General features: G+C 41.0%; 5 protein-coding genes across 12 annotated transcripts; 4 read left to right on the plus strand and 1 right to left on the minus strand.

Moving 5' to 3' along the window:
• Window positions 1-921: 921 nt before the first annotated feature.
• Window positions 922-3,047, plus strand: LOC135592903 (ethylene-responsive transcription factor RAP2-9-like). Its single transcript, XM_065082631.1, has one exon. The coding sequence runs from the start codon at window positions 1,670-1,672 to the stop codon at window positions 2,216-2,218; it is 549 nt and encodes a 182-aa protein (XP_064938703.1). The 5' UTR covers window positions 922-1,669; the 3' UTR covers window positions 2,219-3,047.
• Window positions 3,048-7,943: 4,896 nt separating this feature from the next.
• LOC135592902 (filament-like plant protein 7) lies at window positions 7,944-14,310 on the plus strand. Of its 2 annotated transcripts, none has more exons than XM_065082629.1 (6): window positions 7,944-8,398; window positions 9,923-9,990; window positions 10,111-10,243; window positions 10,359-12,855; window positions 12,938-12,998; window positions 13,514-14,310. In XM_065082629.1, the coding sequence occupies exons 2-6, from the start codon at window positions 9,937-9,939 to the stop codon at window positions 14,027-14,029; spliced, it is 3,261 nt and encodes a 1,086-aa protein (XP_064938701.1). In that variant the 5' UTR covers window positions 7,944-8,398; window positions 9,923-9,936; the 3' UTR covers window positions 14,030-14,310. The 2 variants fall into 2 exon arrangements, with proteins under 2 accessions (XP_064938701.1, XP_064938702.1); XM_065082630.1 differs by lacking the exon at window positions 7,944-8,398 and adding an exon at window positions 8,430-8,557.
• Window positions 14,311-15,445: 1,135 nt separating this feature from the next.
• Window positions 15,446-17,429, plus strand: LOC103997783 (WUSCHEL-related homeobox 4-like). Of its 2 annotated transcripts, XR_010480047.1 has the most exons (4): window positions 15,446-15,691; window positions 15,773-16,036; window positions 16,129-16,340; window positions 16,477-17,429. XR_010480047.1 is itself a non-coding variant. In XM_018818063.2 (3 exons), the coding sequence occupies exons 1-3, from the start codon at window positions 15,452-15,454 to the stop codon at window positions 16,273-16,275; spliced, it is 651 nt and encodes a 216-aa protein (XP_018673608.2). In that variant the 5' UTR covers window positions 15,446-15,451; the 3' UTR covers window positions 16,276-17,429. The 2 variants fall into 2 exon arrangements, 1 of the variants encoding a protein (XP_018673608.2); XM_018818063.2 differs by having other exon boundaries at window positions 16,129-17,429.
• Window positions 17,430-17,819: 390 nt separating this feature from the next.
• LOC135583013 (uncharacterized) lies at window positions 17,820-23,920 on the plus strand. Of its 6 annotated transcripts, none has more exons than XM_009418914.3 (10): window positions 17,821-18,181; window positions 18,933-18,995; window positions 19,720-19,804; window positions 19,942-20,016; window positions 20,269-20,347; window positions 20,540-20,579; window positions 21,879-21,985; window positions 22,074-22,143; window positions 23,472-23,554; window positions 23,644-23,920. In XM_009418914.3, the coding sequence occupies exons 1-10, from the start codon at window positions 17,861-17,863 to the stop codon at window positions 23,690-23,692; spliced, it is 972 nt and encodes a 323-aa protein (XP_009417189.2). In that variant the 5' UTR covers window positions 17,821-17,860; the 3' UTR covers window positions 23,693-23,920. The 6 variants fall into 6 exon arrangements, with proteins under 6 accessions (XP_064938704.1, XP_064938705.1, XP_064938706.1 ...); XM_009418915.3 differs by having other exon boundaries at window positions 20,272-20,347; XM_065082632.1 differs by lacking the exon at window positions 21,879-21,985 and having other exon boundaries at window positions 17,820-18,181; window positions 20,540-20,575; window positions 22,047-22,143.
• Window positions 23,921-24,178: 258 nt separating this feature from the next.
• On the minus strand, window positions 24,179-27,244 carry LOC103997630 (probable arabinose 5-phosphate isomerase). Its single transcript, XM_009418917.3, has 3 exons — window positions 26,533-27,244; window positions 25,362-25,585; window positions 24,179-24,644 (listed from the first exon to the last, which is right to left on the minus strand). The coding sequence occupies exons 1-3, from the start codon at window positions 27,181-27,183 to the stop codon at window positions 24,488-24,490; spliced, it is 1,032 nt and encodes a 343-aa protein (XP_009417192.2). The 5' UTR covers window positions 27,184-27,244; the 3' UTR covers window positions 24,179-24,487.
• Window positions 27,245-27,525: the final 281 nt, after the last annotated feature.

The following is a 27,525-nucleotide window of genomic DNA, read 5'->3' on the forward strand; positions in this document are numbered from 1 at the left end:
GCAGCAGCAGTAGAGTGTCAGTGAATGGAGAGGAGGAAGGACATGCGTGGGAGACCGGTCGGCGGCGATCGCCTTGTTGAGCTCCGTCACGGAGTCGCGGCAGCAATGGTGATGCCGACCTCCATGGCGTCGAGCTCCATGCGGTGTTTGATCGAAGCAAACACTTGGTGCTCCTGTTCTTACTCTCAGAAGCCATTGCTCTCGCTTTCTATCTCTCTACATCTATCTATCTATCTATCTATCTATCTATCTATCTATCATCTCTCTCCCTGCGTGTGGATCGAACTCTAACTCCAATTCCCTTGCTGTCATCTGATAGCTCGCTGTCACATGTTGAGAAGCTAAAACCTCGTAGATTCACGTCACTAATTGTTTCCTGCCAATGCAACAGCATAAGACTGCAAAGTATGTGAGCGGACGCACGCGACCCACCTCCATTCGTCCAGCTGTGTGTTGGACTAGCTGGAGACTTAAAAGCTGTGCTGAGGTGAGGCTCACACCTTTGTTGCATCTGTAAGCAGCAATTATTAATGCAGACCATAAGAACAGCTGCATCTATGACTGTCAATGTTTCAGCATGTAGACATATTTCTGTTTGCAGGCAACCAAACACCCTCCCTAGAGGTTCACAAGTTGCATCATGCTGAAAGAGTTTGACTATGATAGGGAACACTTCATCATCATCACCTAACCTACTCTTTTTCATTAGTCTCTCCACAGAGATTGTTGCTAAGAAACCTTGATACAGTCTGGAAACAACCACATGGATAAGAGCAGACTTTGCCATATTCTCTCGCTGTGGTTTGAGATGAAAGCCTTCCAAATCTTTTGCTAGGGAAAGAATGTCATTTGTTTTCTCAATCGAGAGCTCAAAAGAGATCTTTAAGTGCTCTTTCAATCTCTCTCTCTCTCTCAGTCACTGTGAGGATGAATGAATATGGTGGTCCTGCATGGTTCTTAAAGCTATAACAGTGTGTGTATATATGGCCACACTTTTGCTCATTTCTCTGTGATCTTCCTCTTCAGCCACTTTGGATCTGGAAGAAGAGTCCAAATTGATTCTGGTGCTCATTGTCTGGCCTGAATGAATAGGTTATGCCATCCCACCTGCACTTGTGCAGTGAACACATTCTGGACTAGGAACCCTAAAAGAACAGACACTGTAGATATCAGGGAGAGAGTGAGCGATGGGTTATAGCCTCTCCATTTTGCATCACATGGAAGGCAGCCTGGTGAGTAGGACACATCAGGGCAAGTCATCACCTCTACCTCTATTATTACCAGGAGCTTGTCCTCATCCACATCTAGAAGCTCAATCACAAGCTGTCTTAGACAAAGAGTGTTTAGTCAACATACTTAATGGGCATTCTTAAAAGATTTAGAGGATTTATCATGCTATTTTATGTATGTATGTTCTTAAAAGATTTAGAAGATTTAGAGGATTAATCATTCACGAACTCTGTAAATGAAAGGTCAGAGAAGATGACAATTTATGTCCATTGACATGCCGCTAATTGTTTTCCCTGTCGAAGGTTAGGACTTTGTGTGTGTCCAAAAGAAGGGCGCCTTTATATGTGAATGATGTGTCCGTGATACCCCTATAATTGCAAGTATGAACCAAATCTAACAGTGGGTGTCGAGATAGAGGGAGATCGAGTGTGTGGGGAAGATGGAGGGCGAGTGCTGCTCCAGCAGCAAGGAGAGGAGGAAAGCTGTAACTCCTCCAACGACGGTGGAGGCGGAGAGGAGCGGCGGCGGCGGCAGGCAGCGGCAGTACAGAGGGGTGAGGATGAGGAAGTGGGGGAAGTGGGTAGCGGAGATACGGGAGCCGAACAAGAGGTCGCGGATCTGGCTGGGCTCCTACTCCACCGCGGTGGCCGCCGCCAGGGCCTACGACACCGCCGTCTACCTCCTCAGAGGCCGCTCCGCCCGGCTGAACTTCCCCGACGAGGTACTTACCGACGCCACCGAAGGCGGTGTTGGCGGCGGCAGCCCCCAGCTCGACCTGTCGGCTTCCTCCATCCGGAAGAAAGCCATCGAGGTGGGCGCGCGGGTCGACGCGGCCATGCGGTCGATGCCAGCATCACCACCCCCGCCACTGCCGCCGCCGCCGCCGCCGCCGCCGCAGTCGCAGTCAACGCCGCGCCAGCCGTCGCGGCCTGCCAAGAACCCCGATCTCAACCAGGCGCCGAGCCCCGAGAGCTCGGACGTGGATTAGACGACTGTTGCTGCTTGCTTCATCTTCTTCCATGATGTCTTCTCTCTTCTCTTTCTAGCTTTTACTCGGTCACAGTGACTTGTAGTATATTATTTCGGCTCTTGTTCTTGCTTTATGATCTGCTTGGGGTCAAGGCTAAGAAGAGAAGAAGGTAAAGGTGATCGACCAAGCTCTCCAGAGAAGCGGCAGAGCAGGACACTGATGACAGTGCTCAGAGAAGTATTCGAAATGGAAACACAACGAGACGCGTGATGTGACCGATAAGATTGAGCTCAAAAGGAGTGAGATGAGATGCTATTTTGGCTCTTTTAAATGGTAATATTGAGACTGCCCTCAAGTGTTTGGGTAGCAGCAGTAATAGCACGAGTTGCAGGATGAAGGTTTTGTGTGTTGTTTGGAGGATAAAGCCATGAAAGTGTAGCAGTAGCAATGAGGCAGAGAAGGTTATCTTTTGTAATAGAAACCCAAGTACTTTGTGGCTGCTATCCTCTCTCTGTCTTCCTCTCAATCCCAGCAGCATTCTCGTGTGTGTTTGGTTTGCTTGCAAGTCTCAACTTGGAGATGCAGTGAACATGAAAGTGAATACATGACAATGCTAGATGTGGATAGCTTGTACAGTGTACTTTGCTTGATCCCTGCTAACAATGTATTGTCTGGATTAGTGTTTCCTCCCCTAAAATTCTGATCTTTGTAAGCATTTGTGAATGGGGTTGGGTTTCAATGATGAAACATGGTTGGTCGGACCCTTTTGGATATGTGAAGAAACTATGCTGTCTATCTATTTGTACCAACCAATGCAAGACTAATCTGTAGCTCATCTCTTGTATTAGTTCTACTGTTTTTAAACAGCATCTTCTCATTTCATGTGTGGATGATCTATCGAAAACAATGGAAGATTATGATCATATTGGACTACAAGTCCAACCTTGTGTGAATTCCATGATGCCAGGCTCAAACTTTGATGTGGGTTGCCGGTGTTGAGTCTAAGCTGACATTGCCATCAGTCCTTCCTCAATGACTTCATTCATCACAAGTTTCTTAGTCACTGTTGCAGCCACTATACCTTGGAGAAATAGAAATGTCTCTGTTTACAGGTCTGAGTGTTTCAGTTCCTTTTACAGTTACATACAAGTTTTTCTGCACTGTCAAGCTCTGTTCTGAAATCTGGTTCAGAGCAGCCTTGTCTCTGTTTCTGTTTCTGTTTCAGTTTCAACATATTTTTCAGCTCTATTAATTGTAACATTGATCCAATTTTACCCATGTTAACATTCCTTTCTCTTTCTTAAAGTAGCTTCACTCCCTTTCTCTATCATTGGTTCATTTTAACATAAATGATTAAGCTGATACTTTGTTTTTCTGATAACTAAGATCTAATCTAAAACATAATATCATTCTGTTTCTACTTTCTAGAGTAGAATATCACTATTTAAATTTAATAGCCAAAACACCTTTATATTTCATTGTCTTCAAGATATGATAGAATCTGATACTGTATTCACATACATGTGATGGTGTTGATGTTTCTTTCAGAAAACTGATAATGTTGCTGGGATTCAAACAGATTTTTGCTTTAAGATGTGGTCTAATGTCTTAGACTTTGAGCTTTCTATATGTATTGTTGTAACCTATGTTTACTTGTTACATGTGCAGAGAGATGTGATTTCTAGTCAAAATGAAAACATTCAGATATGATTTCTACACACATTGTAATTTATTTCAAGTGATGATATTAGTTCATGAAACTAAAGTCTATACCTTATGCAGGTGTCTTATGTTCTTTAGCATTATTCCAAACACACAGATACTACTGTAATAGGAGAACAAAGTAATCCTAAAACAAAGCTACAAATCTTAAACTTGCAATTCCACATTAGAAGAAGAAAGGCAAGAGAGTACAGGAGCACTTATGTTGCTGGAATGACTGCAACAGAAGACAAGATCAATTAATTCTCTATTCCTAAGTTTGGTGATGGCAGTTTATTGGACCTATTCCAGATTCTGCTCCATGGAAGATAAGAACATCTAGTAAAGTTAGCTCATGAAATTTTGTTATTATGAGGAGTAAACTTGAAATGTTGTTCCTCATAGACCAAAGCTGCTCTTTTTCCCTACAGAATAATAGTATCCACCATGTCCTCAGGCCTTTCATGCAATCATTTTCTAGTATCTGTGTCAAATGCAGTATAAACCTCATCGAATTATTATCAGGTATAAACATTATGTCACTAATATTCTGTGGTCTGCTGTGATTACTGGCAGGTATAATTCTATCCTTCATTTTGTGGTTTTATTGATTCTCATAGATGACATTTATCCTCATTACATTCTTTGTTACTGGACATCCATTGTACTCATGATTCTCACACATTGATAAACTTGTCCATACAGATTGCTTTATTTCTTTAAAGAATACATTGATTTCCTTGTAGTTTCTGACATTTCTTCATCAGATTGTTATGCATTTCCTACTGTGTTTTGCATTAATTGTGTTCTTGCTGCAGAATTCATCACTGATATATTTCTTTGAAGTATCTACCTATCATTATAGTGTTGATCTTCCATGTGACTTTTGAGCTGTTAGAAATAAATGACCCCATGGACAATGTCCATGAATGGGATGAATTGGTATATTCATTCTGAGGGGGGAGTATAGTACTACCACCTCTGCACTTCACATTTACAATGCCTGCATTAGCACTTGAATGATTACTCAATACCACTTTTCTTGAGAAAGATTAATGCTTCAACTTAGCCACCTTGCTCGAACAGGTTATGATGGGGCATGATGAGTGAAAGCTGGCAATCAAAGTAGGAAAGCAAATGTGCAACCACTAGTGTTTTCTGGGCTCTACAGGAGGTGTTTCACACCCATCATGGCAGAGCTGTTGCCTCTTCTTCTCCCTACAATTTCCTTCCACAAATATAGGCTTACTGTTCTTTAGTGTGTTGTCTCTGTACAATACTTTTTATTAACTATGATTTGGGGGATACTGGAGACTATAAAGTCAAGGCAGCAACTCCTACTTTGCTGACTACAACAAGGACTTCTTGTGCAAATTGCAGTGGGAAGAGAAACACACATCATGAACCTCACACTTGGCTGTATATTCTAAAAATAAAATGAGATTATGAAGATCAATGCCTGATGCTTGTCATGCAATGAACAAAGGATCTGATTGAAATGATTAGAACATTAGGAATGAGATAATACATTTTTACTGCATTCGGAGTGGAGAACATTGTTCTTGGAACTTCTTAAGGGACAATGATAGGTTGGCTATTTGAGTAAGCAGGCACATGTATTGAAGCTGAAGAAGAAAAAGGCTGCAGATAAACACCATGCAGATCAGATATACTAAACTAGCTGGATAGCATAGCTGTAAAGACTGAAACAGTAGAAGCTAAAAGAGAAGCTCCAAAGTTTGGTAGGAGCCAATTGTTTTCTGGTATCCAATGTTCTCTTGCATGATTTCTGGATGAAATTTGACTCTTTCTCAGACCTTTTACTGTGGAAATAAATGGTCAACACATACAAACAGATTAGTGTTCTTCTCTTCCAGTAACCTGGATTCACTACTTCTACTCACAAAACAAAGAATTACCCACTTAAAAACCTATGAAGTAATTATTTGAATTAATTTGTTGGTCTTCAAGAGCCTTCTTCAAATCCAACTGTGCAATATTATCACAACCAAGAATTTACCTGTGCTTACAAAATTCTGGCTGAAATTATAAGGCATGATGAAAGCTTTCAGTAACTATCAAAAAGTTTACAGTAAATATTAATTACCTTTCAAGAAATTCCTATTGGATTAAAGTTGACAGAAGCCAGAAACAAGTATGCTACTCTTAAATATGGCCTTTCTATATAAGAAAGAAATCATTCCTACTGTGCAAATTTTGCTGTATATTTCCAGCCAAACATTTACTCAAATTCCAGGTAAATGTTTCTGGTTCCTGTAAACTTCTAACCTCACCAACTAGTTTATTATGATAATTAGAACGCTAAACAAGTCATCAGAGGGTGAGAAGTCTTATGATAGTCTAATGTTTGTAGTTGTTTAATAGATGAACATACACCAACCTCTTGTAGGCATATTTTAGTCTTCTTGAGACTTCATCACCCTGTTGAAGTATCTCAGTTTAAGATATCTATCAAGATCTGGTTATGATAGCTCTTGTTCATAACAATTAGAATAACCCTCTCTGCTAGAGACCTTCTTGGTCACGGAAGGTGGCATCAGGTGTGGGGCATTTCCTTCCTTGCAGTAGTGGATGCAAGTATTCCCATGACTATTAGCTGGTGCTCACCGGAGAAGAAGAGTTAATTAAACAGGAAGGAAGGAACGATCTCAAGGAGCCAAGCAATCATCATAAACAAACTAAATGTTGTCACTTTGCACAGATCAAAGAAACAAGTAAAAGGAAAAAGAACTCAAAGCTAGGAATGACGAACCACTAGAATCATTGTGCCAAAGTGTTTGGCATATGCTGCTTTACTTTGAGAAGAAATTGTTTGGCTTATCTTACTCATTCCACTCAATGACAAAGTAGGCTACAAGAATTTATCACTAGAATCAATCCATACTTAATCCTTCAGCAGACAGATCACCAGTCCACTTTATATGATAGTGGGAACCCTCCTGCTTTTGAGTGACACTGAGGACCATGAAAGAGGAGAAGAAGAAGACTTAAAGAACAAAGAGAGCAAGCGGTTCTCATCAAACTCCAGTTCTCTGGTTGCATTTCTGCTGAAGAGTGCAGATGCTAAAGTTGGTGATGTTACTTGGAAATTAGACTTACCCTGTTTTACTTTGGATACCAGTGCAATTGCTGCAGCAATTACTACTTGGAACCTTAGGTCATAAAACACTTAAATGAGTGCACATCTCTCATTGAATAGATGTCCAATATCATGAGAAATGATCACTGCACATGTAGTATTATTGCCTTGACTTTTTGAACCACATGGAGGACCAGCAGTAAAACTCATGGTTGTTGAAGTAGTAGAAGATTTGAAGCTTCATCTGGTTGAGAAATCTTGTTGATTATCTCTGCATGTTCCCAAGAAAAAGGTGCAGAAAGTTATGGGAAAACCAATGTAATTTAAGATTAATCCCAGAACATAAAGAGTATGACTAGATCACCAACTTGTTTAACTCAGAAAGGTGAAGAGTCTGTCTCTTGCATCAGTCAATTCTCGATGACATCCGAATGATGTTAACAGATTTTGGCAAGTCTTATCTACCACTCAAAGATCTCTTCACCTTAGGATAATTTCCTGAAGTCGATTGTTTCTCCCACCATTGAATGCTGTAACGTAAGCATTTAAGTAGACGCTCGAACTTACTGCTGCTGCTCATGGGATGGAAGACTCGGGATTGGATACTCTTGTCGTATCTCTTTGTCTGTTGCGACGTGCACCTCAGTCGACCCGCCTTGCCATAGGAGGTGGCGGTGGAGCCCAGGTGGGCCCTATGTTTCAGTCGTCAGAAGGTCGGTGACTCATGGGCGCCATGAAGTGGCGTTCTTCATCTCGCAGAGCGTTTGACAGAACCAACCAAACAAGGTGATTCGGATCAGCTGTTCTTGTATGGATTCAAAACAGAAAAAACGACCTTCACATTGGCTAGCGCCTGTAGGGCCCAGCTAAAATAGAAAGACTCTTCTGCTGGTTGGCCCTTTCACGACACGGGATCTCCACACCTGGCACACGTACGCCACCGCCTCGACTCTCGCGCTCGATCGGCTGCCTCCGCTCGCTCTTCCCTGCTCGCCCGTGCCATCGAAGCCAAAGGCATCATCATCAGCATCCATGGTGTGCTCAGCTTTCACAACCCGTCCACTTTTCGTGCTTCCGTCTCTTCTTTTCTTTTTCTCCTTGATGGTCTATGCCCACCTTTTCTCTCTCTCTCTCACCCCTTCCCCCCACAAATCCGTGTTCCTTTGTCCCACCAACCTGACCATGCGCATCCCTAGAAAGAGAGAGAAACAATAAGTTGAAAGATAAAGAGCAACTTGGCTAGTCTCATTACTCGACACCAACCCCTCCTCTCTCTCTCTCTCTCTCTCTCTCTCTATCCTTTCTTTCTTGCTTCCCCTGTGCACGGTTTTGTTGGGGTGGCTGTCCTTGCCTCCTTGCTCTGATGCTCTGAGAATGGAGTTTCTGGGTTGAGTGAGGTCAGCCGACTTGACCACTTTGCAGCTTTCTCTTACCTCTTCGCTTACACATGATGCATTTCCAAAGCCTTTCATGTTCTCTTGCTTGTCTGCCTTCTTTCCTGTTTGGTGGTGTTTGTTTCGAGCTGAAAGTGGTGCATGCAATTTCTTGAAAGATTGGTTAGTTTTGTTTCTTGAAATCTTTGATATCGAGCGATTACATGTTGGCACAGAGTGGCGGTGCATATACCTCTTACTTGAGCATTGGCTTACATCCAAAAGATTCTGGATTGGCATTTGAAAATGTTGATTGGAATCTCTGTCATCTTTAGGTTCATTTTGTAACACCCAAACAATCATACACACAGTTAATGAAGCATTGCTACTTTACCTGAGGAGTTGCAAAGTTTCTTGAGCTTGTCGTATTGTAATGAATTTGGATCCTTTCATGAAGTCATCGACCTAAAGGTAGAGAATATGGTGAGATTGGGGATGATGTGTTTTGAGTTGGTTTGAGAAGTGTATAGCCCAAGTCCCATGTCTGCAAGCTATCTAAATTTACATACTGATGGTGAGCTAGTATGTTTTCAGCTGCTAATGTGATGAAAATGCAATGTCTACTTGGAAGCAAATGAAGTTAATTTTTGATGTTCCTTAAGGAGAGTTGAACTTTTGAAATAAATCAGAATCAGTAATCTTGTTGTCTGCTTCAAATGTTTAGACACTCCAAATTTGTTGAGCAGTACAGACTAGAAATTTTCAGAGCGTTTAAAGGCAAGCTTGTCAATTCTGTTCCAAAATGGCTGTTCCTGTCAAAGTATATTTGTCCTAATAGTTGAATATGGCATCCTCTATCATGTGACAGTTAAAATTTCGGTCATTTCGGTCCCTTTTTTGCTGCAGTGACCTTCTGTCTTTTCTGTTTATATGTGCATATATGTTTGAACGAATCTAAAGAACAGGATATAAATGTCGATAAATATGATGCAAAAATATACACCAATATCAAGAGGGGAAGGACCCAATATGAATATATCTTACACCAATAAGAAACCCAGAATGGCATGGAAATCATTGATTTGATTGAATAGGATGCTTATCCAAAGAAAATTCTGTACTGGAGGAATTATTTATGCTCTATTTGTGCCCGACTCGTTACAAAACAACTGGAATGGACACCACTTTTTTGCTTAATTAATGAACACTCTTATTCACCGAGAAGCTTTGTGTAACGAAACATAATGTAGATCCTGCCATAAGTACCTTGATGCAAGATAACACTACCTAGTATGTTGATTGAGATGCACATTTCAGACATATGCAATCGTCATTCGAATTGTTTAGAATCTATTCTTCCTTTTCAGTTGCCATCTCTTTTTTCTGTCGTGCTTCAGAGGACATTGCTGGTGCATCCATCTGAGAAGTTTATGTTTAAGAATGCTGAACAGTCAAATAGGATGCTTTAAGTAGTTTTATTGTTATTATTTATTTCATCCTTTTGGGTATGGCCTCAAATTCTTTGTTCAATATTCTGTATGCATACAGGAACTTGTCGAGTCATGGATAGCAAGCCATGGCTTTGGAAGAAGAAGTCTTCAGAAAAGAACATCGAGGTAAGCAGTAATAAGATCTTCTGCTTAATTGTTCTCTGCCTTTTATCCTTCTCGTTTCTGTCCTATGCATTGCCATCTTATGCTGGGAATGGTTCTAAAATTGTTCGCACATTAATTCAGAAAGAGAAGGCCCTTGAGTTAGAGAGATCCTTAGAGGACTTAAATGAACAACTGTCATCTGTTCGAACCGAGTCCAGTGCTAAAGATGATCTTTTGGCAGGGCAAGCAAAAGTGGCTGAGGAAGCAATTGCAGGTTAGACATTTCGTTCTGAATTTTTGTTTCTTGCACTAAATTTACATAAACATGATGGACTTCTTGAAAGTTCTTTTGTTTTTGTCTTAACAATTAACCATGGTCAACTTGTTAGGATGGCAAAAGGCAGAAGCTGAAGCCCTTTCTTTAAAGCAACAATTGGATGATGCTTTACTTCAGAAAAAAACTGCTGAAGAAAGAGTGGTTAATAGAGACATAGCATTAAAACAATGCATGCAACAGCTTCATGCTGTTAAGGAAGAACAGCAGTTCATTATTACCAATGCTGCCTTAAAGATATCACGAGAGCAGGAGAAGACACGAACATCAGAACAGAAATTGGTTGAGACAAATAAGAGGCTCGCTGATTTAGTTTTGGAAAATGGCAACCTCAATAGAATTCTAGATGTCAAAGAGCAGTTGCTCAAAGAATTGAGTGAATCCAAATCCAAGTCAGAAGCAAACTTCACCGATGTAAAGTCTAGAGTTGATTCCTCAGAGAAACTCAATGATTCTCTAAAGTATGAGCTGTGCATGCTTCAAAAGGAGCTTGAGATTCGAAATGAGGAGAGAGAATTCAATCACCGATCATCTAATGCTGCTCATAGGCAACACCTAGAGAGCGTTAAGAAGATTGCTAAGCTAGAAACGGAGTGCCAAAGACTCCGTGTCATGGTCAGTAAGCGGCTGCCAGGACCAACAGCTTTAGCTAAAATGAAAAGTGAGGTTGAAATGCTGGGTAATAATTCAATTGAAACGAGGAAGAAAAAGTCAACTTCCACAAATGAAGCCTTCAATATAAAGGATAATATTTTTGAAGGCTCTCACAATGCATCAAACAAGAGTGGTGCTTCCCTTGTCGAGAGATTACGTTCCATTGAATACGAAAACAAGATTCTCAAAGAATCATTGACCAAGAAAAACAGTGAACTTCAGGCTTCACACATCATGTTAGCACGTACTACGTCCAAGCTATCACAGGTTGAGAAAAAATTCGAGGAACTATCAAAAGGGCATGCTTGCAATGAGCTAGCAAGAAGCAGCCCAGCAACAAATGACTTGCCACTTTCATCAATTTCAGAGCATGGTGGCAATGAAGATGACATTAGCTGTGGTGAACCATGGGCTTATACTTTAATTTCTGAACTGGAGCACTTCAAAGGTGGAAAACCAACCGCATCATCATGCAAAAGTGCTGGAATATCAGAGTTGAGTTTGATGGATGATTTTATTGAGATGGAAAAATTAGCAGTAGTTTCTGCAGACAAATATTTGGAAAGTTCACTCAGTACATTGGGAGATTGTAATTCATGTGTGACCACTAAAGAATCGTGTACAGGACCTGATTTATCAGAAGCAACAGGTAAGGAGCTTGTTCCAATCAAGGATCTCTCCCATTGCAGCGAAGAAAATAATGAAAATCAAGTTAGGTATGTATCATTTGAAAGCCAACCTAGTTGGCTTCAGGATATTTTAAGGGTCATCATACAAAAGCATCATATCACGCAAAAAAGTTTGAATGCGATTCTTGATGATGTTAGAGTTGCTTTGGGAGTTTGGAATTATTCTACTGAGGCAAAACACAAAGATAGCTTATACTGCAGTGACAATTTACTTCAACAACCCAAACACATTTCATCATATCTGTATGATGGTGCAATCAATACAGGCATGCTGAACGCTAAAAGCGGTAGCCAACTTCGTCGGTCAAACTTGGAAAAATCAGTTTGCAAGCTTATTGAATTGGTTGAAGGAATCATTCAGAGAAATATAAAAAGTAAAAATGGTCAATATGTACTATCTGGAGATAATGAAAGCACATTCACACACACTAAATCTGCATCAGCAAATGGATATGTTGCTCGTGCATTTCTGTGGGAACGTTCTGAACTTAATGTGGTTTTACAGAATTTTGTTACTGTTTGCAGTCACATGTTGAATGGGAAGTTTGATCTTCAGCAGTTTCCTTCTCAAGTAACTTCAACTCTGGACTGGATTATAAACCACTGTTTTTCGCTTCAAGATGTTTCAGACATGAAGGAGACTATCAGGAAACAATTCGACGCGGATGAATCATACAGGGTTAATGAACTTAAAGCTGTGATTTACCCAGCCAAAAAAGTAGGTAAGAGAGATGCATATGAAGAATCCAATATTCCTGCAGAGAGGAAAAGACCTTTATTATCTGCATCAAATGGTCTAAATAATTTGTCCAGAATAGACGATATTGAATCCAAAGTGAAAGATGAAAATGAGCATCTATATGAGATCATGAGTATGGAGCTTAGAAGAAATGATTTGGAGGAGAAGCTGAAGACATTTAGTGATAAGAATGAAACACTGGTAGCTCAGCTCCGGAAATCAGAAAAAAACAGTGCCAATTTACAAATAGAATTAGCAGCACTTAGGGAGTCTAAGGGGCAAATTGAAGACCAGATTATAAACCAAAAATTGATTAATGAAGATCTTGGAACACAGCTAACAGTTGCAAAGGCAGAATTGAATGAAGCTCGTCAAAAGTTCTCAACCCTTGAAGTTGAACTTGAAGAGAAAAGTAATTGTTGTGAAGAATTAGAGGCAACATGTCTTGAACTGCAGCTTCAGTTGGAAAGGTTAGACTGTTCACTTTGTGGGTTTTCTTTTAACTGAAATCTCATAAATATGTTCTGATCTCTTTAACAACATCTGGCACAGTGCTTCATCTAAGGAAACTCCAAAATACATCATGCGGCAAGAAGAAAATAAAATCCAGGCAGTAAGTTCTGTAATTCTACTTGCTGAGCTATAGAAGATTTATCATGATTGTAGTACTTCATTTACAGTTTTCTCGATAGCAAAAACTTCTTTGTAGATTTGTTCATCTAAAACTACTCCATTCCTGTTTTATGTTGATTGAGATGTAGAGCAGATTTACAAATTTGCATGTCATCTAATTTGTTTAAGATAAAGTGATCCAAATTTGCAAGTAAAAGTGCCCTGTACATAAGAACATGCAACTACTAGTTCTGTGGTTCATAGGTCACAAGTAAGGGATGATATGATCGAGATCAGCAGAATGCATCAGGTCAGATCATAAGGATCAGGATCAAACAATCTAGAAATAAAAATTTTAGAAAATTCAAAAGATGCTTTTACCTTCATACATTATAACATATCTAATATATTCCTAAATATATCAGACTGAGGTTGCAAATTTAGTCTTGTAGCTTTTCTGTTGCAGTAGTGGTACCTTATCCTTGTTTTGCTAGAAATTGTTGCATGATCTTGCAGGAATGTGATATAGTTGCAGCTTCAGAAAAGCTTGCTGCTTGCCAAGAAACCATCCTAAACCTGGGGAAACAGTTAAAAGCATTGGCATCACCAAGAGATGCACCTCTATTTGATAAGGTGACATTGAGCCCTGCCGTAAAATCCAATCATCGGCTTCAATTGCTTGATCATTTGAGAGCAGAGAATCATGCAAAACATGAGGAAACCAGATCTCCTAACACGAAGGAGATCATATGCACAGAAGCACCAAAGCCACCGGCTGCAGCTTCCAAGAACCACAGTGCAGGTTCTCTATACGAACACAAGATCCATACGAACCACGGCCACAGAAGTTCAATTAGAAGTATCATTCAGTTCTCACCAGAGAAGTCACCTGGTATGCTTTGTGGTTTGGAAGTTTCTGACAATCACAAAGGTGGGACTGATCCCAGAATGTTCTTGGTCGCACCGAAGAGACAAAAAGGAGGTGTTAGATTTCTGAGAAAGCTTTTTCTGGGAAGGAAGAGAGAACAATGAGAAGCTTGTCCTTCTAATGGGTGAAGCTTCTCAACCAAGGAACAACTCTTAAACTTCACTGGTAGCAGAGACACAAGCATTGGCATGCTTTTGTTGAGCGTTTTGGTGTGCTTGTAGCATGGTTTGGAGTGGTGTAAACAGCTATGTTGGTTTGTGTCATCCTGTATGTAGTTTCCTTTTGCTTTCTTGCCCTTTGGTGTCATGGGAAGTAATAATGTCAGGTTGAATGAGAATGTAATCTCAGTTGCTTGAAGATGATGAGCTGCAGCTGTTCCCATTGACATCCTTCAGCTTGTTCTTTGCTGATGAGAGGTATCAACATCTAATAACATCTACAGAAATTATACAGAAAATGAAGTCCTCAAATGATCTCTCTCTCAATCAATCATGGAATAGGCTCTCCCAAAATTTGCCAACCGAGTAGCAGCTTGATTGGTTTAATTCTGCCAAAGAACACAGTTTAATTCTTCAAGTCTTCTGCCATTTGTCATTCCTATTCAAACCAGAAGTTTGATCCATATCTAATCGATCACCGGAACCCCCTAAATCTTGCAAGCCAGTCACAAAAGCGACGGAGGATCCTTGTTGCCATTTGTTTCCCAGCACCCACATCCACCGCCACCTCCACCATCATCGTCATCAATTACACCACCTCCTCCATCCAACTCACACGGATGCATCATCTTCTTCTCCACCTCACTCCCTCCCCCCTCCTTTTGCTCCCTTTTGTTCTCCTTTCTGTGGGTTGTAGGAATCTTTTTTATTGCATCTCCACCGAAAAGCCAGGAGGACTGATCATGAAAGCAGAAAACCCCGACCGATTGGACGGGCCAGCACTCGCCTTCCGATCCAAAACCCAACACTCTCCTCCTTTTCCTCCCCCTCCCTACAAAGTCAAACTCCTCTCATCATTTGGTCTTCCCTTCCCATGCATTCTCTTCATTTCTTCCACACATTTAAACAACATATGACTCGTACCAACATCTTTGAATTAAAATATTATATAAAAATATCCAAAATTCTCTTAAACTTTCTTATCTTATAACCATTTTGAATGGATATTACTATGAACTAAAAGCTAAATTAATAGTCAAATAATGGTCAACTATACAGTGAATCTCTAAATTACACGGAACAGTAGGAAACAGTGTTATTTGTGCCCACATATAAGAACTACTGATATGCTTCTGCACTTCAACAGTATCTCTCGGTTGCTTTCAGTATATTGACGCATGATCACTCCCACCTTTATCCAATGAGAACCAGCCACCTACACAACATGGGAGTTCTCCATGTTGAAATGTAGATCTGATGTATACCTTTGCCCTCTCCTGTATCGCCACCTCTCTCACACACAGTATAAATACCGAGCTTGTTGCTTTCATGTCCATCCTTTCACATAGCTCATAAGTTGAAGCAGCCATGAAGGTCCACACATTGGGGTCATGGGAGCAACTCCCCTCCTCCCCTTCCACCTCCTCCTCCCTCTCCTCTTCCTCGGCCAACAACCCCAAGCACCTCCGTCCGCTCACACCGAGGCTCACCTCTGCTGCAGTCCCTACGACGGTGGCAACGGAGATCTCTGCCCCTCCTAAGTTGAGAAAGAGCTTCAGTTCTCCCATGACCGCCAAATGCGCCTCCATAGACTTAGATGTCTCTCTGGTACTGCGTCATGTGTGCTTGTCACAATTCTCTTGCTTGTTCTGCTCGTGGAAGATTCATGGTGAAGAGAATTGGGTATAGATACAGATGCAGTCAGGGGGAACGCGGTGGAACCCGACGCCGGAGCAAATAAAGCTACTGGAGGCACTGTACCAGGGCGGCTTGCGGACACCAAACCCGGTTCAGATCGAGCGCATCACCGCGGAGCTCGGCAAGTACGGGAGGATCGAGGGCAAGAACGTGTTCTACTGGTTTCAGAACCACAAGGCACGCGAGCGCCAGAAGCAGAAACGCAGCGAGCTCGTCGCCCTTGCGGCTAGCGCCGCTCCTCTTCCCCATCCCGAAGTATGAAGCACGATTCTTGGAGCTAATCGTGAGTAAGTTTTCGTATGCATTGCTTAGCTTTAGTTGATAACTGGATGAAGGTGCAATTACAGAAAGAAGAGATGAAGGAGTTCCATGGCGGGAGCTGCAAGCGCAAGTGCAGGAGCTGGGGCAGTCTCGAGCTGGACGTGGAAGAGGAGGGGCCCGGCGACCGGACCTTAGAGCTTTTCCCGTTGCACCCAGAGCGGAAGCAGATGTGATGGTTGCCACAGAAACATGAGACTGTGGTTCCCTGTCTTCTTTAATCTTCAGCTTCTGTGAAGGGGTGGCTGTCTCTTTCCCCTCATGTTGAGCCACATCTGTGTCGTTCTTCTTTGGAAGTCCACAGACTCTTTTCCCCCATCACTGTCCTCCCTAAAGCAACCGCGAAATTGAACGCCTTTTTCTTTTGTCAACTACAGTTGGCGGAGGAGACCTGAGAGCGTGCTTTCCTGCCTTTTCGTGCTGCGCTTTTCCGAGACTAACAGCCACCACATTGCTTCTCTTTTGTTTCGATGCGAACTCTCGCACTGGCGGGCGGCCTGCGTGCATGCTTTCATGTCCGTCGTCACCAGCAAGTGGCTGTCAGATAACCTCAGCTGCTCGTCGCAACCAGCAGCATGCATCGACATGGTAGCTTGCTGTTGTTAGCTAGCGATAGTTGGGGACATGAGAGTAGCACTGCTGCTGAGCTTTCTGGGACGGTGAAGAGCAAGAGCATGCAGCGGCTCCTCCACCTTAGTGTTTCTGACACCTGAAAGAAATGCCCACCTGAGAAGGGCACTACACCAGTAAGTGCGCCAGTCCTGTCAATGACACTCCGGAACTGGCGATCCTCGTTCCGTTCCTTGCTTTATGCCCATCACCATGTCTTCTTTGGACGACCACCATAGCTGGGGACGGTGGTGCAAATCCATACACAATCCATCGGCACAGCTGCTGCTGCCTGTCACAGCCTTTTTGACGGTCTCCTCGCTTGACTCACCGGCGACGTGGCACGCCCCGGTTCGTCCGGCCAAACCAGGCCCACCTCGGGATCGACGAGACGGGCCCGGTCGGCCGACCACCATCGGATAGGCATGGACATGGTGAGCCCAACCCTGGCGTGAGCGTGCGCAAGGCACACTCAAAAGGCCATCATATGGTAGGGGTTTCAGCTACAAAGGCAGTAGTGATATGGAATGGAGTGTTTGTGGCCGAAGATGTTGCACAAAGCAGTACTATGTAGCTTTATCTCTTGGCCTGTGATTAGTAATGGAATGGAGATAAAAGTTCCCCTTCTTCTTCTCTTCCAAACTGTTGTTGTTGTTGTTGTTGTTGTTGTTTCATGATATTATCTTCAAAGTTCAAGTCAATTGACCACTGGTCTTCTTCATGCCTTTCTCCATTCAGTAGCAGTGAACCTTGCTTAGAAGGGTACTTGTTTAAGGAAAAGCTGCTTTCGACATATTGCTGAAAATATTATTTTAATAGATGAATGAAAAAGAGAGAAAAAAAATGTTAATCGAAAGATAATATAAAATATTAAATCAAGGAATATACTTTAGCTTTTGGTATCTCAACACGTGGCAGCATTATATCATCAGAAATATGACTGTGATTTCATACTATTCACATAACATGAAAAAAAGAACTCAATTTATTGATCTATTTTTATAAATCATTTTTTCCTTATATTCGTCATGGAATTTTATATATTTTATTGGATCCGGATACATTCCAGATCCGACCCGTTTCAGAGAACACTGTTGTTTATTGAGCCCACTCGCCGGACGCTTCGCACTGCGGTTACTGGTCGCGCTCTCGATGGACGAGATGGCCGCCGCTTACTACCACCCGCCTCCGGTAGCCGCCCACTACCCCTACTACCCTCCGCCGCCGCCGCTCACCGGGACTCCTCATCCGCCGTATCACCACCACCTGCCGGCACCGGTGCCGCCGTCCCGGACCCATCTCTCTCCGCAGCACTACGGTACGCCCGCCGACCATCCCTCGCGTGATGAGGTCAGGACCCTTTTCATCGCGGGCTTTCCCGACGACGTGAAGCCCCGCGAGATCTACAACCTCTTTCGCGAGTTCCCTGGGTACCAATCCGCCCAGCTCAGGAGATCCGGCCAGTCGTCTCAGGTGCGCATCTTCTTCTCTTTTCCTCTCCATTGTTCTTCTGACTTGATTATTGTTTCACGTGGTCTAGTTTTATTGACTCCCAGAGTTAGGGTTTCGAAGTATCGAACTTAGAAACTGATCGAGGAAATAGGGCTTTCGGTTCTTTTTTTCTTTTGACTTGAGAATTTATTGATTGATCGTTCTTCTTCTGTTTCATTTCAAACTCAACTTGATGGAGGTGAATGCTGGCGTACTGATCTTATTTCCCAAGTGTGAATACAAAATTCAGAAGAAAATATAAGATTATTTCATTGATTTATGACAACTATGTGGCATCAATTAAGGCCCATATATTGTGTGCCATGGTTGATGTATCAGGCGAACTAAAAGTTTGTAGGAGGAATGGTACTTGTTAAACCTTTTTTTATCAATGAGAGTCGGTGCTGATTTGCTGAACATCTTCATCATTGTTGAAGTTACATATTGATGTTTTGGGTGTTATTAGTTATCAATATTATGAGTAGATAGCCTGTACACAAAATTCAGATTTTTTTTTTTCATCACTTATACATCATCTACTATGAGGGGGCACTCATAAACACGTGAAATTGAATTTGGCTGTTTCCTTTTCCATTTTCCTTCCATGATTGGAGAGAAAAAGGGCTAGTAGCATGCTGCAATGACCTTTCATCAGTTTTTTGGTTTTTCCACTTTTATGTTCCTTTGTGCTTGATTGCTGATGGACACTAATTTGGGTTCTCCATTTTTGCAGGCATATGCATTTACTGTTTTTACAGACCAACAGTCGGCACTCTCTGCAATGCGTGCTCTAAATGTATGAAGTTTAAATGCTGTTTTGAAAATGGATTCCAAATATTGTTCTTCGGGTTTTCTTATTGGAATTGATGCTTGTAGTTTTTTCTTTGCAAGTTGTATCTGTTATTGCAAAATCCTATGTGGGGACATGCAATTCACAAAAGCAAATGCAGCCACGTACATACTGATGTGTACTTTCATGGTCTAAATAAGCATAAAGAAAGTCTTATGTCATTTGCATGTTCTCTATGATTGTAATTTCTACTATTACATTTTACAATATTACAAAACATTGACCACAATCTTTCATCATGTGTACTTTATCTGTCTTATCACTTGAATAGCTTCATAAATGCCTAAATGTTCTTATTTTCACCTTTCCATATGTTTTCATTATTTATTATTTAAATTTTATTGTCTGTACTTAATTATCTAGTGCCTTGAAGGTTTAATATAAATAAGTGCATACGCTGCTGCATAATCGTGATTCCTTGTCCATTATCATGCTGCGCCCATTTCTACAAAGCACTGGTATGGTATACCTGCTATAATGTGCAGTTGTTTGATGCTTTGGATATATGGTGAATGGAGTTGGAAAAAATGGTGTTCATATCTAATTTCTTGCAAACCCTCAAAAATTCTAAAGATCATACTCTCTGAAATATTTAAAAGTGGAGATTGTATTTATTGCCATATTTGTGTAACTTTTTCAAACACATGGTTAAATCCGATATTGCTGGCAGGGACTAATGTTTGATCTTGAGAGAGAATCAACTCTATACATTGACCTTGCAAAGTCTAATTCTAGGTTCAAACGTTCACGAACAGGTGCACAATTTAGTTTTCTCAATATCTTCCTTTTGTGTAACACATAAGGTTCCTATAGTATCCCATCTATTAACTTTCATCATTACTTGAGTTCCTATCTTTTGAAACTTGAACCTGTTATGTCCTCTGGTAAGCAGATGATGGTGTATCTTATTCTTACGATAAAAGAGTTAGAGGATCTGTTGCATATTCAAGAGGCTTTTCAGATTCTGGTAATGACAACCATTCCTTGCATGTTAAGTCATCTGGTATCGGCAATGTTGATGTATCCCTGCTTTCTAGTAGGCATAATGCTACCTGAGATTGGCTTCCTTTAATAGATTTTTTTAAAGAGTCACTGACTGCTCTGATTTCAGTTCAACTATTTTAGCTTATCTCTAGTGGTAGCTTGCAATAATTACTCACATGTAACACCTTCCTCCGAAGCTCACGCATACACATGTTTCGCACATTCTTCACACTAGCAGGTGCTGGAAGCCACATTCACATGCCTGGAATGGTTAATTCTGCTTACAGCTTGAATGATTTTCCCTCTGCACAAAGGTTATGGCACACTACTTTAAGCACAGCTTTGCTACTTAATTTGATTTTTTTTTTAACTTGCTAAATACATTTTCTGTACTATATTCCTTTGTTTCTAGTCTGGAACATAAAAGTTTGAAAGATCAACTTAACTTGCTTTTAGTTCTACTGTGGGGTTTCTGACTGACAGTTTACTTGTGCATGTGATTGCAGCCAAACAAATTTTGGTTATGAAGCAAAGCATAAAATGTTGGTGAGCTTTACTTTTCTACTTACATCTCAATCATTGTACTATGGTACCCAAGTTCCTTATTGAATTTCCAGTGCATTGTATTACTTTTCGTGGATTACTATGTGTTCTTTTGTTTCATGTACTCCACAACTGGATCATAAACCATCTAGCTAGCTTTTCAGAATAAGACAAGGACTTTTGTTTAAACATCTGCATATTAGAAAATATGTACATCTCCTTCTTTTCCAGAGTTTTGGTGATGAAACACTTATAACTATCCCTGTCTACTTTCACAAATGCATTTCTGGTTAGTCTTCTCCACTATAGCTCTGACATTTGTTAGATTTAATTCACTTTCTATAGCTATTTAAGAGGGCAAAAATAAAAGGATGAAATTTGAGTCAATTAATTGCCACCTTGTAATTATGTTTAAGTGGTAAACTTATAGTTGGATAGGGGAAAATATTGGACATACATATCTACTTTTCTCCTTCATGTTCATGTGAAAAGAAACATAGATCTTTTTTATGTGAATTCATATTGGTGGGTTTCAAGATTGGAAGTGTGGAGGACGATTCTCTAAGAGGCTTTCAGACTTTATGTGCCGTTGGCCTAGCGGTTAATATTGTGCATTCCTTTTTGTGCTTATAAGGTCTTTGGTCAATAGTAGCTTCTTTTCCAAATTTTTGTCATTGTTTGAAGCAAGCATCTTTACTTGCAGACCTAAGTGACCAATGTGTGAACCACCAATATAGCTTCTTTGTTTGCAAGTGTAAGGCTGCATATGTTGACCATTTCTGGATACTGCATTGGCTGGAGCCCTTTGTCTTATACATGAATCTAGGGTCAAAAAAACACAGGATTTACTAACAGTTGGATGTATTTATGGTTTGTATAAGTTACACTCAGCTGGATTTCGGCATAGCTCAGAGACATCATAGACCCAACCTAATCTAGATTATATTTCATTTTCATCAGTATGCTTACATACAATTCATAACGTGTTATTGTATTATATTTTCTGCCATACTGAATGTCGATGAGAATTTTAAACAGTATTTTGAATTGATGTATTAAGTAAAATCTCAATTTAGATGCCTCCATACTTAAATTTCTTTTACTACCTACTGAAATTTCTTTCCCTGATCAGATGCTGTTTGCTTATCATCACTCATGGACCTGACTACATGAGAGATTCCTTCATGTTTCTTTTTTAGCTTTTGGAAAATTTTATTAGTCCTACATATAATGATGCATGGTTTAATTGAGAAGTTATTCTATTTTCTGTGCCTTATATGAGATGCTACTATGATTTCACAGAATAATTCAACTTACACTCCTCAAAGTAATCCCCCATGTCCAACACTTTTTGTAGCTAATTTGGGTCCAAAGTCTTCTGAGCAAGAGTTAGCACAAGTTTTTTCAAGGTTCTAAGTCACTTATATTCATTTGTGTTTATTTTTAATTATTTTCTTTTATTTGCTACAGTTTATACAAGCTTGCTTTTGTATGTAGATGCCCAGGATTCTTGAAATTGAAGATGCAAAACAAGAATGGAGTTCCTGTTGCATTTGTTGATTTCCAGGTATCTATTATTTTCCGTCACATAAATCTAGTTATGTAGATCCATAACTGTGTTTGCCTATATTTTTGGGGTTTTTTTTTCCTCTTCTTAGTGTACTAATCAAAGTCTGATAATTCTGTCTTCTTTGTTGGGATGGTCTACCAAACTGTCAACATTTTGGCTAAATACTGCTTGCTTTAACTAACATGATGTAGTAGTTATCATGACCCACCTGGAGTAACCAACATTATCTTCATTTTCTTTTTACTAGTTGCTGACACGTGATAGAAGGGGTTTTAGATGCAAATCATGATTTGTTACATTAAACTCCTTGTAAACTACTCAAGTATAAGTAAGGACCTTTCTGTTTAAGTTTACTAACAAACAAGGTTCGTTGTACCATGGCATACTGGGCAATACATATCGGTTCGATAAGGGATTGGTATGAGCAGTACATACCAGTTTGTCGATACATTTCATCATATTGTGTGTCAATATGTTGATACGTACTGTATCGATGACCAATTGATACATCGATATAGATTGGTAAGGCGAACCATGCTAACAAGGACCATCAAGATAACTCATGATCCTTCTGAGTCTTCTTGTTTTGACATCATGATGCAATGTTACTTAGCAAAACTCGTGCAAGGAAATTATTTAAAGAAAAAACTCATGATTATTTTTTGTAATTATTTAAGCATGTCCAAGATTTTAATGGTAAAATAATTACTATGAATTTTGAAGCATGGATACAGTTATAGACTACCGATACAACTTGATACAAATAAGCCAATATGTCCAAATTTAAACAAATAGGATTAGATATGTCATGGATATTCCCAATGGAGATGTTAAATGTTTATTTATGGTGTTAGAATAGATAGTTATGTATCACGATTCTTGATAAATAATGAGTAATTTATGAGTACTATTGTACACATTTGTATACCTTTTATAACTCTTTCACTGAAAACTTTTCATGGGATTATCTTTGACCATCAGTCCCCTACTAGAATCAGTTTAAACATCTCAAACTAAAAGCATAGCTTAACAAGCGATATTGGTTCCCAAGTAGTTCTTGATTTTAAGACTAGTGTATTTTATCTGAATTTAACTCGGATGGTATTATGATAGGTTGACATTGAGTTCCGTAGTTATTCGAATGTGGATTTCCACAATCAAGATACTATTATGGCAAGAAAAGATGTGGCTTATTCCTAACCCAACATATCTATACTTGTACTTTGAGGCAGACTAAAATACTTGTACTTTGCGCACCAAGCGACTTGATTTTGCCATGTTGTCCTCTTATGTCAAATTCTCAAGTTACTTTCTGCTTTTTACAGGATACCAGTAGTTCCACTGGAGCCCGAAATCATTTGCAGGGTACCATTTTGTACTCATCAGTTGGGGAGGGCATGCGCTTGGAGTATCCTTTATAAGTTCATGTAACTTCTGATTAAGTCTTGCCATTGAATGAGCCGTATAAACAAGATAGTTTCCCTAACAAGCATCCAGGTATGCCAAATCGCGCATGGGTCTCCGAAAACGTGAAAAGAAGACATAAGTTGCTCAAATCTGAAACCTCTGAAGATTCTATTCTCATTTTATCATCTGATCCTTGAACATGTGTTACTTTTTGACTCGATCTTTGTGTGGGGTTTTTCTTAGGTTCACGGCAGTCGTGTATGTATAGCTTTCTAGGTTGGGTGCAATTTGCTGTTGAATCTATTTTGTTGTCAACATTGACTTAAGAACACTACTGAAATGATAATGTAGCTGCTGATGTTGATGATGGTTTCTGTTGCATGCTTAACCTTTTAGAATGTGCTCTGAGTTGCTCGACCGTTCTATCATACTCATTGAGACATCATAGTATTAGTTCTAGCAGATTTCAATTGCCATATCAAACTGAAACCGATCATTGTTCGGGTTGGCATATACCACATGTTGACTGGTACTTGAATCCATGGCAAAACCATTCATTAGTCGAAAACCGCTGACTCTGTTTTCCCCACTCATCATCAGCTTGAAAGCTGCCCAAAAATTTCACTGATAAACCATAAATATCATGAATCTAATATTTGCTATATGTTACATTAACTTATGGTAGACAACATGAGCAAAGCACACTCGTTTAATTAGCACAGTATGTGCAAATTACTCGTATGCTTAAAAATGCCTTTGTAGATTCATATTACACCAACAATGCTAGAGTTCCTCAACAAATGAGTCGCCTGTATGCCCCCTTGCTAATTTTTGGGCAAAGGAATGAAGTGAGAGAGATACATCAACAACATAGAAGCTGGAATGCCAAGCCTTGAATGCAAAAAGGAATACACAAATATAGGCTGAATTTGGATCACAAGCCTGCTGAAACCAGTCCATGCAAGGTGATGATACCAATCACGATGTTGCGGTCATTGACGACAGGTAAGAACTGCACAGCAGAAGGGGGTGATTCCATCTTCTGCATTGCCTCGACTGCCATGGCGTCCGGGCTGATTGTTCTTGGATTTCTGTTTGGCAAAAAGAAAAACTAATTCAAAGTGGTTTCCAACTTGGATGGCCCTAAGTTGATTCCTCAGCTGAAAAGGGAAGAATGAACCAAAGATGATAAAACATACAAATATAATTTGTAAATCAAATAATTCATATGAACCGATGCTGAGGAAAGAGACATTGGAATGAGATAAACATCAAAATGGTAATGTCTGGTTGGTTAGACCTACTAGTTTCACCTGCCAAGATAAGCTTTGAGGATTCATGCAATGAATCAGTGTTTCAGGAAAGGCAGCTCGATGAAGAGATGCTTTTCCGAGTCTGTCGTCCGGGATTGAATGACAGAAAAAAAAAAAATTTCAGTTGCACCAGTTTGTCCCACAACATGCAAAATCCATTTTCGATCAAGCGATACCTATTACAATCATATTGTGGTCAGAAAACTATTGCAGTTTTCTATTATAATGCACATGAGTGTTTTTGTATAAAATTGTTATGTTCAGCACCATGCCTTTCTCTCTGGACTGATAATAGAGTTGTGTTCGTGTGTTGGTAATCCAAAGGCAATTAAAAATGAAAGAGATATCAAAATGAAAGAGACATCAAAACACTCGGAAACATTCTAACATGTTGCACATCTCAACAAGAATCTAGAAATGGGACATTTGAGAAACTGGACTCCTCTAGAAACAAATTGAATTCAGAAATTCTACTAAGAAAGATATATCAGCTACCTGTTGCACATCTCACCAACTGTGAGATTGAAGATGTCGGCACCATTGGCCTTGAGCGTGCGCCGGAGGTCACCATCCGTAAAGGTTCCAATTAGATGAAACTCCTCATCGACGACGAGCAGACATCCACACCCTTTGCTTGTCAACTCTGTCAACTGATCCATTATCATGTCTCCTTCCTTGCACAAAGGAATCTCAGTATTCTTCTTCATTACATCCTTCACCTGCATAAGAATGGCTGAATAAGTATAGCATAAGGCAAAACAGCTACCGCAGTTTTAACATTAAAGTGGAAACATGTTGTGTCATTAGTACATAATTTTATAATTGTCCTAAAGATTACTCAAAAAGAAGGCAAGGATACATTGTCAATGTAAAAATTGCAGAGAATGACAATTATTCCGACATAATACAAACTATGCCCAACCAGGAAATGTATGATGCAGAACATCTGCAATCCAGAATCTTACTTGTTGGTAATGCCACAAACTTGAGACACACTGAATTCATCCTCAACAAAAAGCATAAAGCCAGGACCGAAGAAGCAAAGATTAATATAAAATACATTTCTCATCAAAATTGCTACATGAATTTATGAATGCACTAAATAAACTACATTATCTCATAATGACTTCACAAGAGATACAAATCTTCCATCAGGGAGCCACATTTCATGTGCATAAGAAGAAAATTACTAAAGCAATGCATATATGGCTATTCTTTACATTGTGGAATATACATTACAAAATCTGCATCAAAATTTCTTTATGATCAACTATTTCTCCATGGGACAAGAAAAATCCACCCAACAGTGAACCTTCTTCATTCTGTATAGTCTTTCAATCTCAAAGGAGGAAAAGACAACTCTAGATGGGACAAGTTTTGGTGTTCAGCAGAATACAATGTGCAGATATGCTCAAATTGCCAACCTGAATTGAAATACTAAGGGAATAAAATCCAGATCAGAGCAAAATAATTAAGCAGCTGCATAAAGACCAGATCAGAACCCATTGCCAAACAATCCAATTCATCTAAATATGATGTACTTCTTGGGATATCTTCAAGAGAAAGACATTGAAATTGCTCTGACGCGGATTTGGACAATGTCTTGTAGATAAACCAGTCTTGTTAAGAGAACAGCAAAGAAACAAATAATGAGATCTCAACCAACCTTAAAGATGAGGCTTTTCCCAATCTTTCCGGCGGGGTGGTTGGCCGCGTACTGCTCTTTAGTGAGCCGACGCGCGGCCATGAGGGCAGCGACGACGGTGTCCCCGAACACCATCTGGATCGCCGCCGAGGTGACCGGCGCGAGACCGAAGGGGCAGAGCTCGCGCTGGAGGGGGAGGTGCACATTGACGTCGCAGAGGGCGGAGAGGGGGTTGCCGGAGCCATCGGCCGCAGAGGTGAGCGAAAGGAGGCGCGCCCCCTTGGACCGGGCGCAAGGGACGAGGGTGAGGAGCTCCTCGGAGGCGCCGGACTTGGAGATCAGGACCAGGAGGTCGCCCGGGAAAACTGCGCCGAGGTCGCCGTGGAGGGCGTCGACGGGGTTGAGGAAGGAGGCGCGAGCGAAGCCGAGGGAGGCGAGGGTCTGGGCGAGCTTGTGGGCGACGATGCCGGACTTGCCGACGCCGGAAAAGAATATGGCGCCGGGGGCGTCAAGGAGGGTCTGGGCGAAGTGCGCCGCCTGGGCGAGGTCGAGGTGGTCGAAGAAGTGCTCCAGATTGCGGCGCTGCGCCTGGAACAGGAGGCCGAGCTCGCCGGTGTCAATCTTCCCGGCGGATCCCGGGAGGTCCGGCATTGGGGGCGGCAAAGATCCCATCTTTGGACTTCTTCTGGTCTACAGGAGGAAAAGGGCAAGGAAGAGTCTGTGACTTCTATGGGCAGAGCCCATTGAAGTACAGGTACCCGCCGCACAAGCCTGAGGCCTTTAAGGTGGGCTCCGCGCGGACTGCGTCCCTTCTGTCCAACAACAAGGCAGGTGCGGCCGTGGGTCGACGCCCAAATGGGCTAGATGGTACCTCAGACGTGTGTTTAATAGTGTTGCGAGCCGAACGAACGGGCAACGATTCCGCGACGGCCGATTGGATCCAGAGATCTGATTGTGGATCTTTTGCAATAATTCTTGTAAATCATTCTACAAAATACCTCACTGAGCTCGCCA

This window comes from Musa acuminata, chromosome BXJ1-9 (assembly GCF_036884655.1).
Source record: "Musa acuminata AAA Group cultivar baxijiao chromosome BXJ1-9, Cavendish_Baxijiao_AAA, whole genome shotgun sequence".
In the NCBI taxonomy this organism is placed as follows: domain Eukaryota; kingdom Viridiplantae; phylum Streptophyta; class Magnoliopsida; order Zingiberales; family Musaceae; genus Musa; species Musa acuminata.

Bases quoted from the DNA above. Each gene is read 5' to 3' on its own strand.
- LOC135592903 (XM_065082631.1), top strand. From the start codon at position 1,670: ATGGAGGGCGAGTGCTGCTCCAGCAGCAAGGAGAGGAGGAAAGCTGTA.
- LOC135592902 (XM_065082629.1), top strand. From the start codon at position 9,937: ATGGATAGCAAGCCATGGCTTTGGAAGAAGAAGTCTTCAGAAAAGAAC. The intron at 10,244-10,358 runs GTTAGACATTTC...TCAACTTGTTAG, and splicing joins GGCTGAGGAAGCAATTGCAG to GATGGCAAAAGGCAGAAGCT. The intron at 12,856-12,937 runs GTTAGACTGTTC...CATCTGGCACAG, and splicing joins CTGCAGCTTCAGTTGGAAAG to TGCTTCATCTAAGGAAACTC.
- LOC103997783 (XM_018818063.2), top strand. From the start codon at position 15,452: ATGAAGGTCCACACATTGGGGTCATGGGAGCAACTCCCCTCCTCCCCT. The intron at 15,692-15,772 runs GTACTGCGTCAT...AATTGGGTATAG, and splicing joins TAGACTTAGATGTCTCTCTG to ATACAGATGCAGTCAGGGGG. The intron at 16,037-16,128 runs GTATGAAGCACG...GTGCAATTACAG, and splicing joins CTCCTCTTCCCCATCCCGAA to AAAGAAGAGATGAAGGAGTT.
- LOC135583013 (XM_009418914.3), top strand. From the start codon at position 17,861: ATGGACGAGATGGCCGCCGCTTACTACCACCCGCCTCCGGTAGCCGCC. The intron at 19,805-19,941 runs GTGCACAATTTA...TCTGGTAAGCAG, and splicing joins GTTCAAACGTTCACGAACAG to ATGATGGTGTATCTTATTCT. The intron at 20,017-20,268 runs GTAATGACAACC...TCTTCACACTAG, and splicing joins AAGAGGCTTTTCAGATTCTG to CAGGTGCTGGAAGCCACATT.
- LOC103997630 (XM_009418917.3), bottom strand. From the start codon at position 27,183: ATGGGATCTTTGCCGCCCCCAATGCCGGACCTCCCGGGATCCGCCGGG. The intron at 25,586-26,532 runs GTTGGTTGAGAT...ATTCTTATGCAG, and splicing joins GGAAAAGCCTCATCTTTAAG to GTGAAGGATGTAATGAAGAA. The intron at 24,645-25,361 runs GTAGCTGATATA...TTTGCCAAACAG, and splicing joins GTTGGTGAGATGTGCAACAG to AAATCCAAGAACAATCAGCC.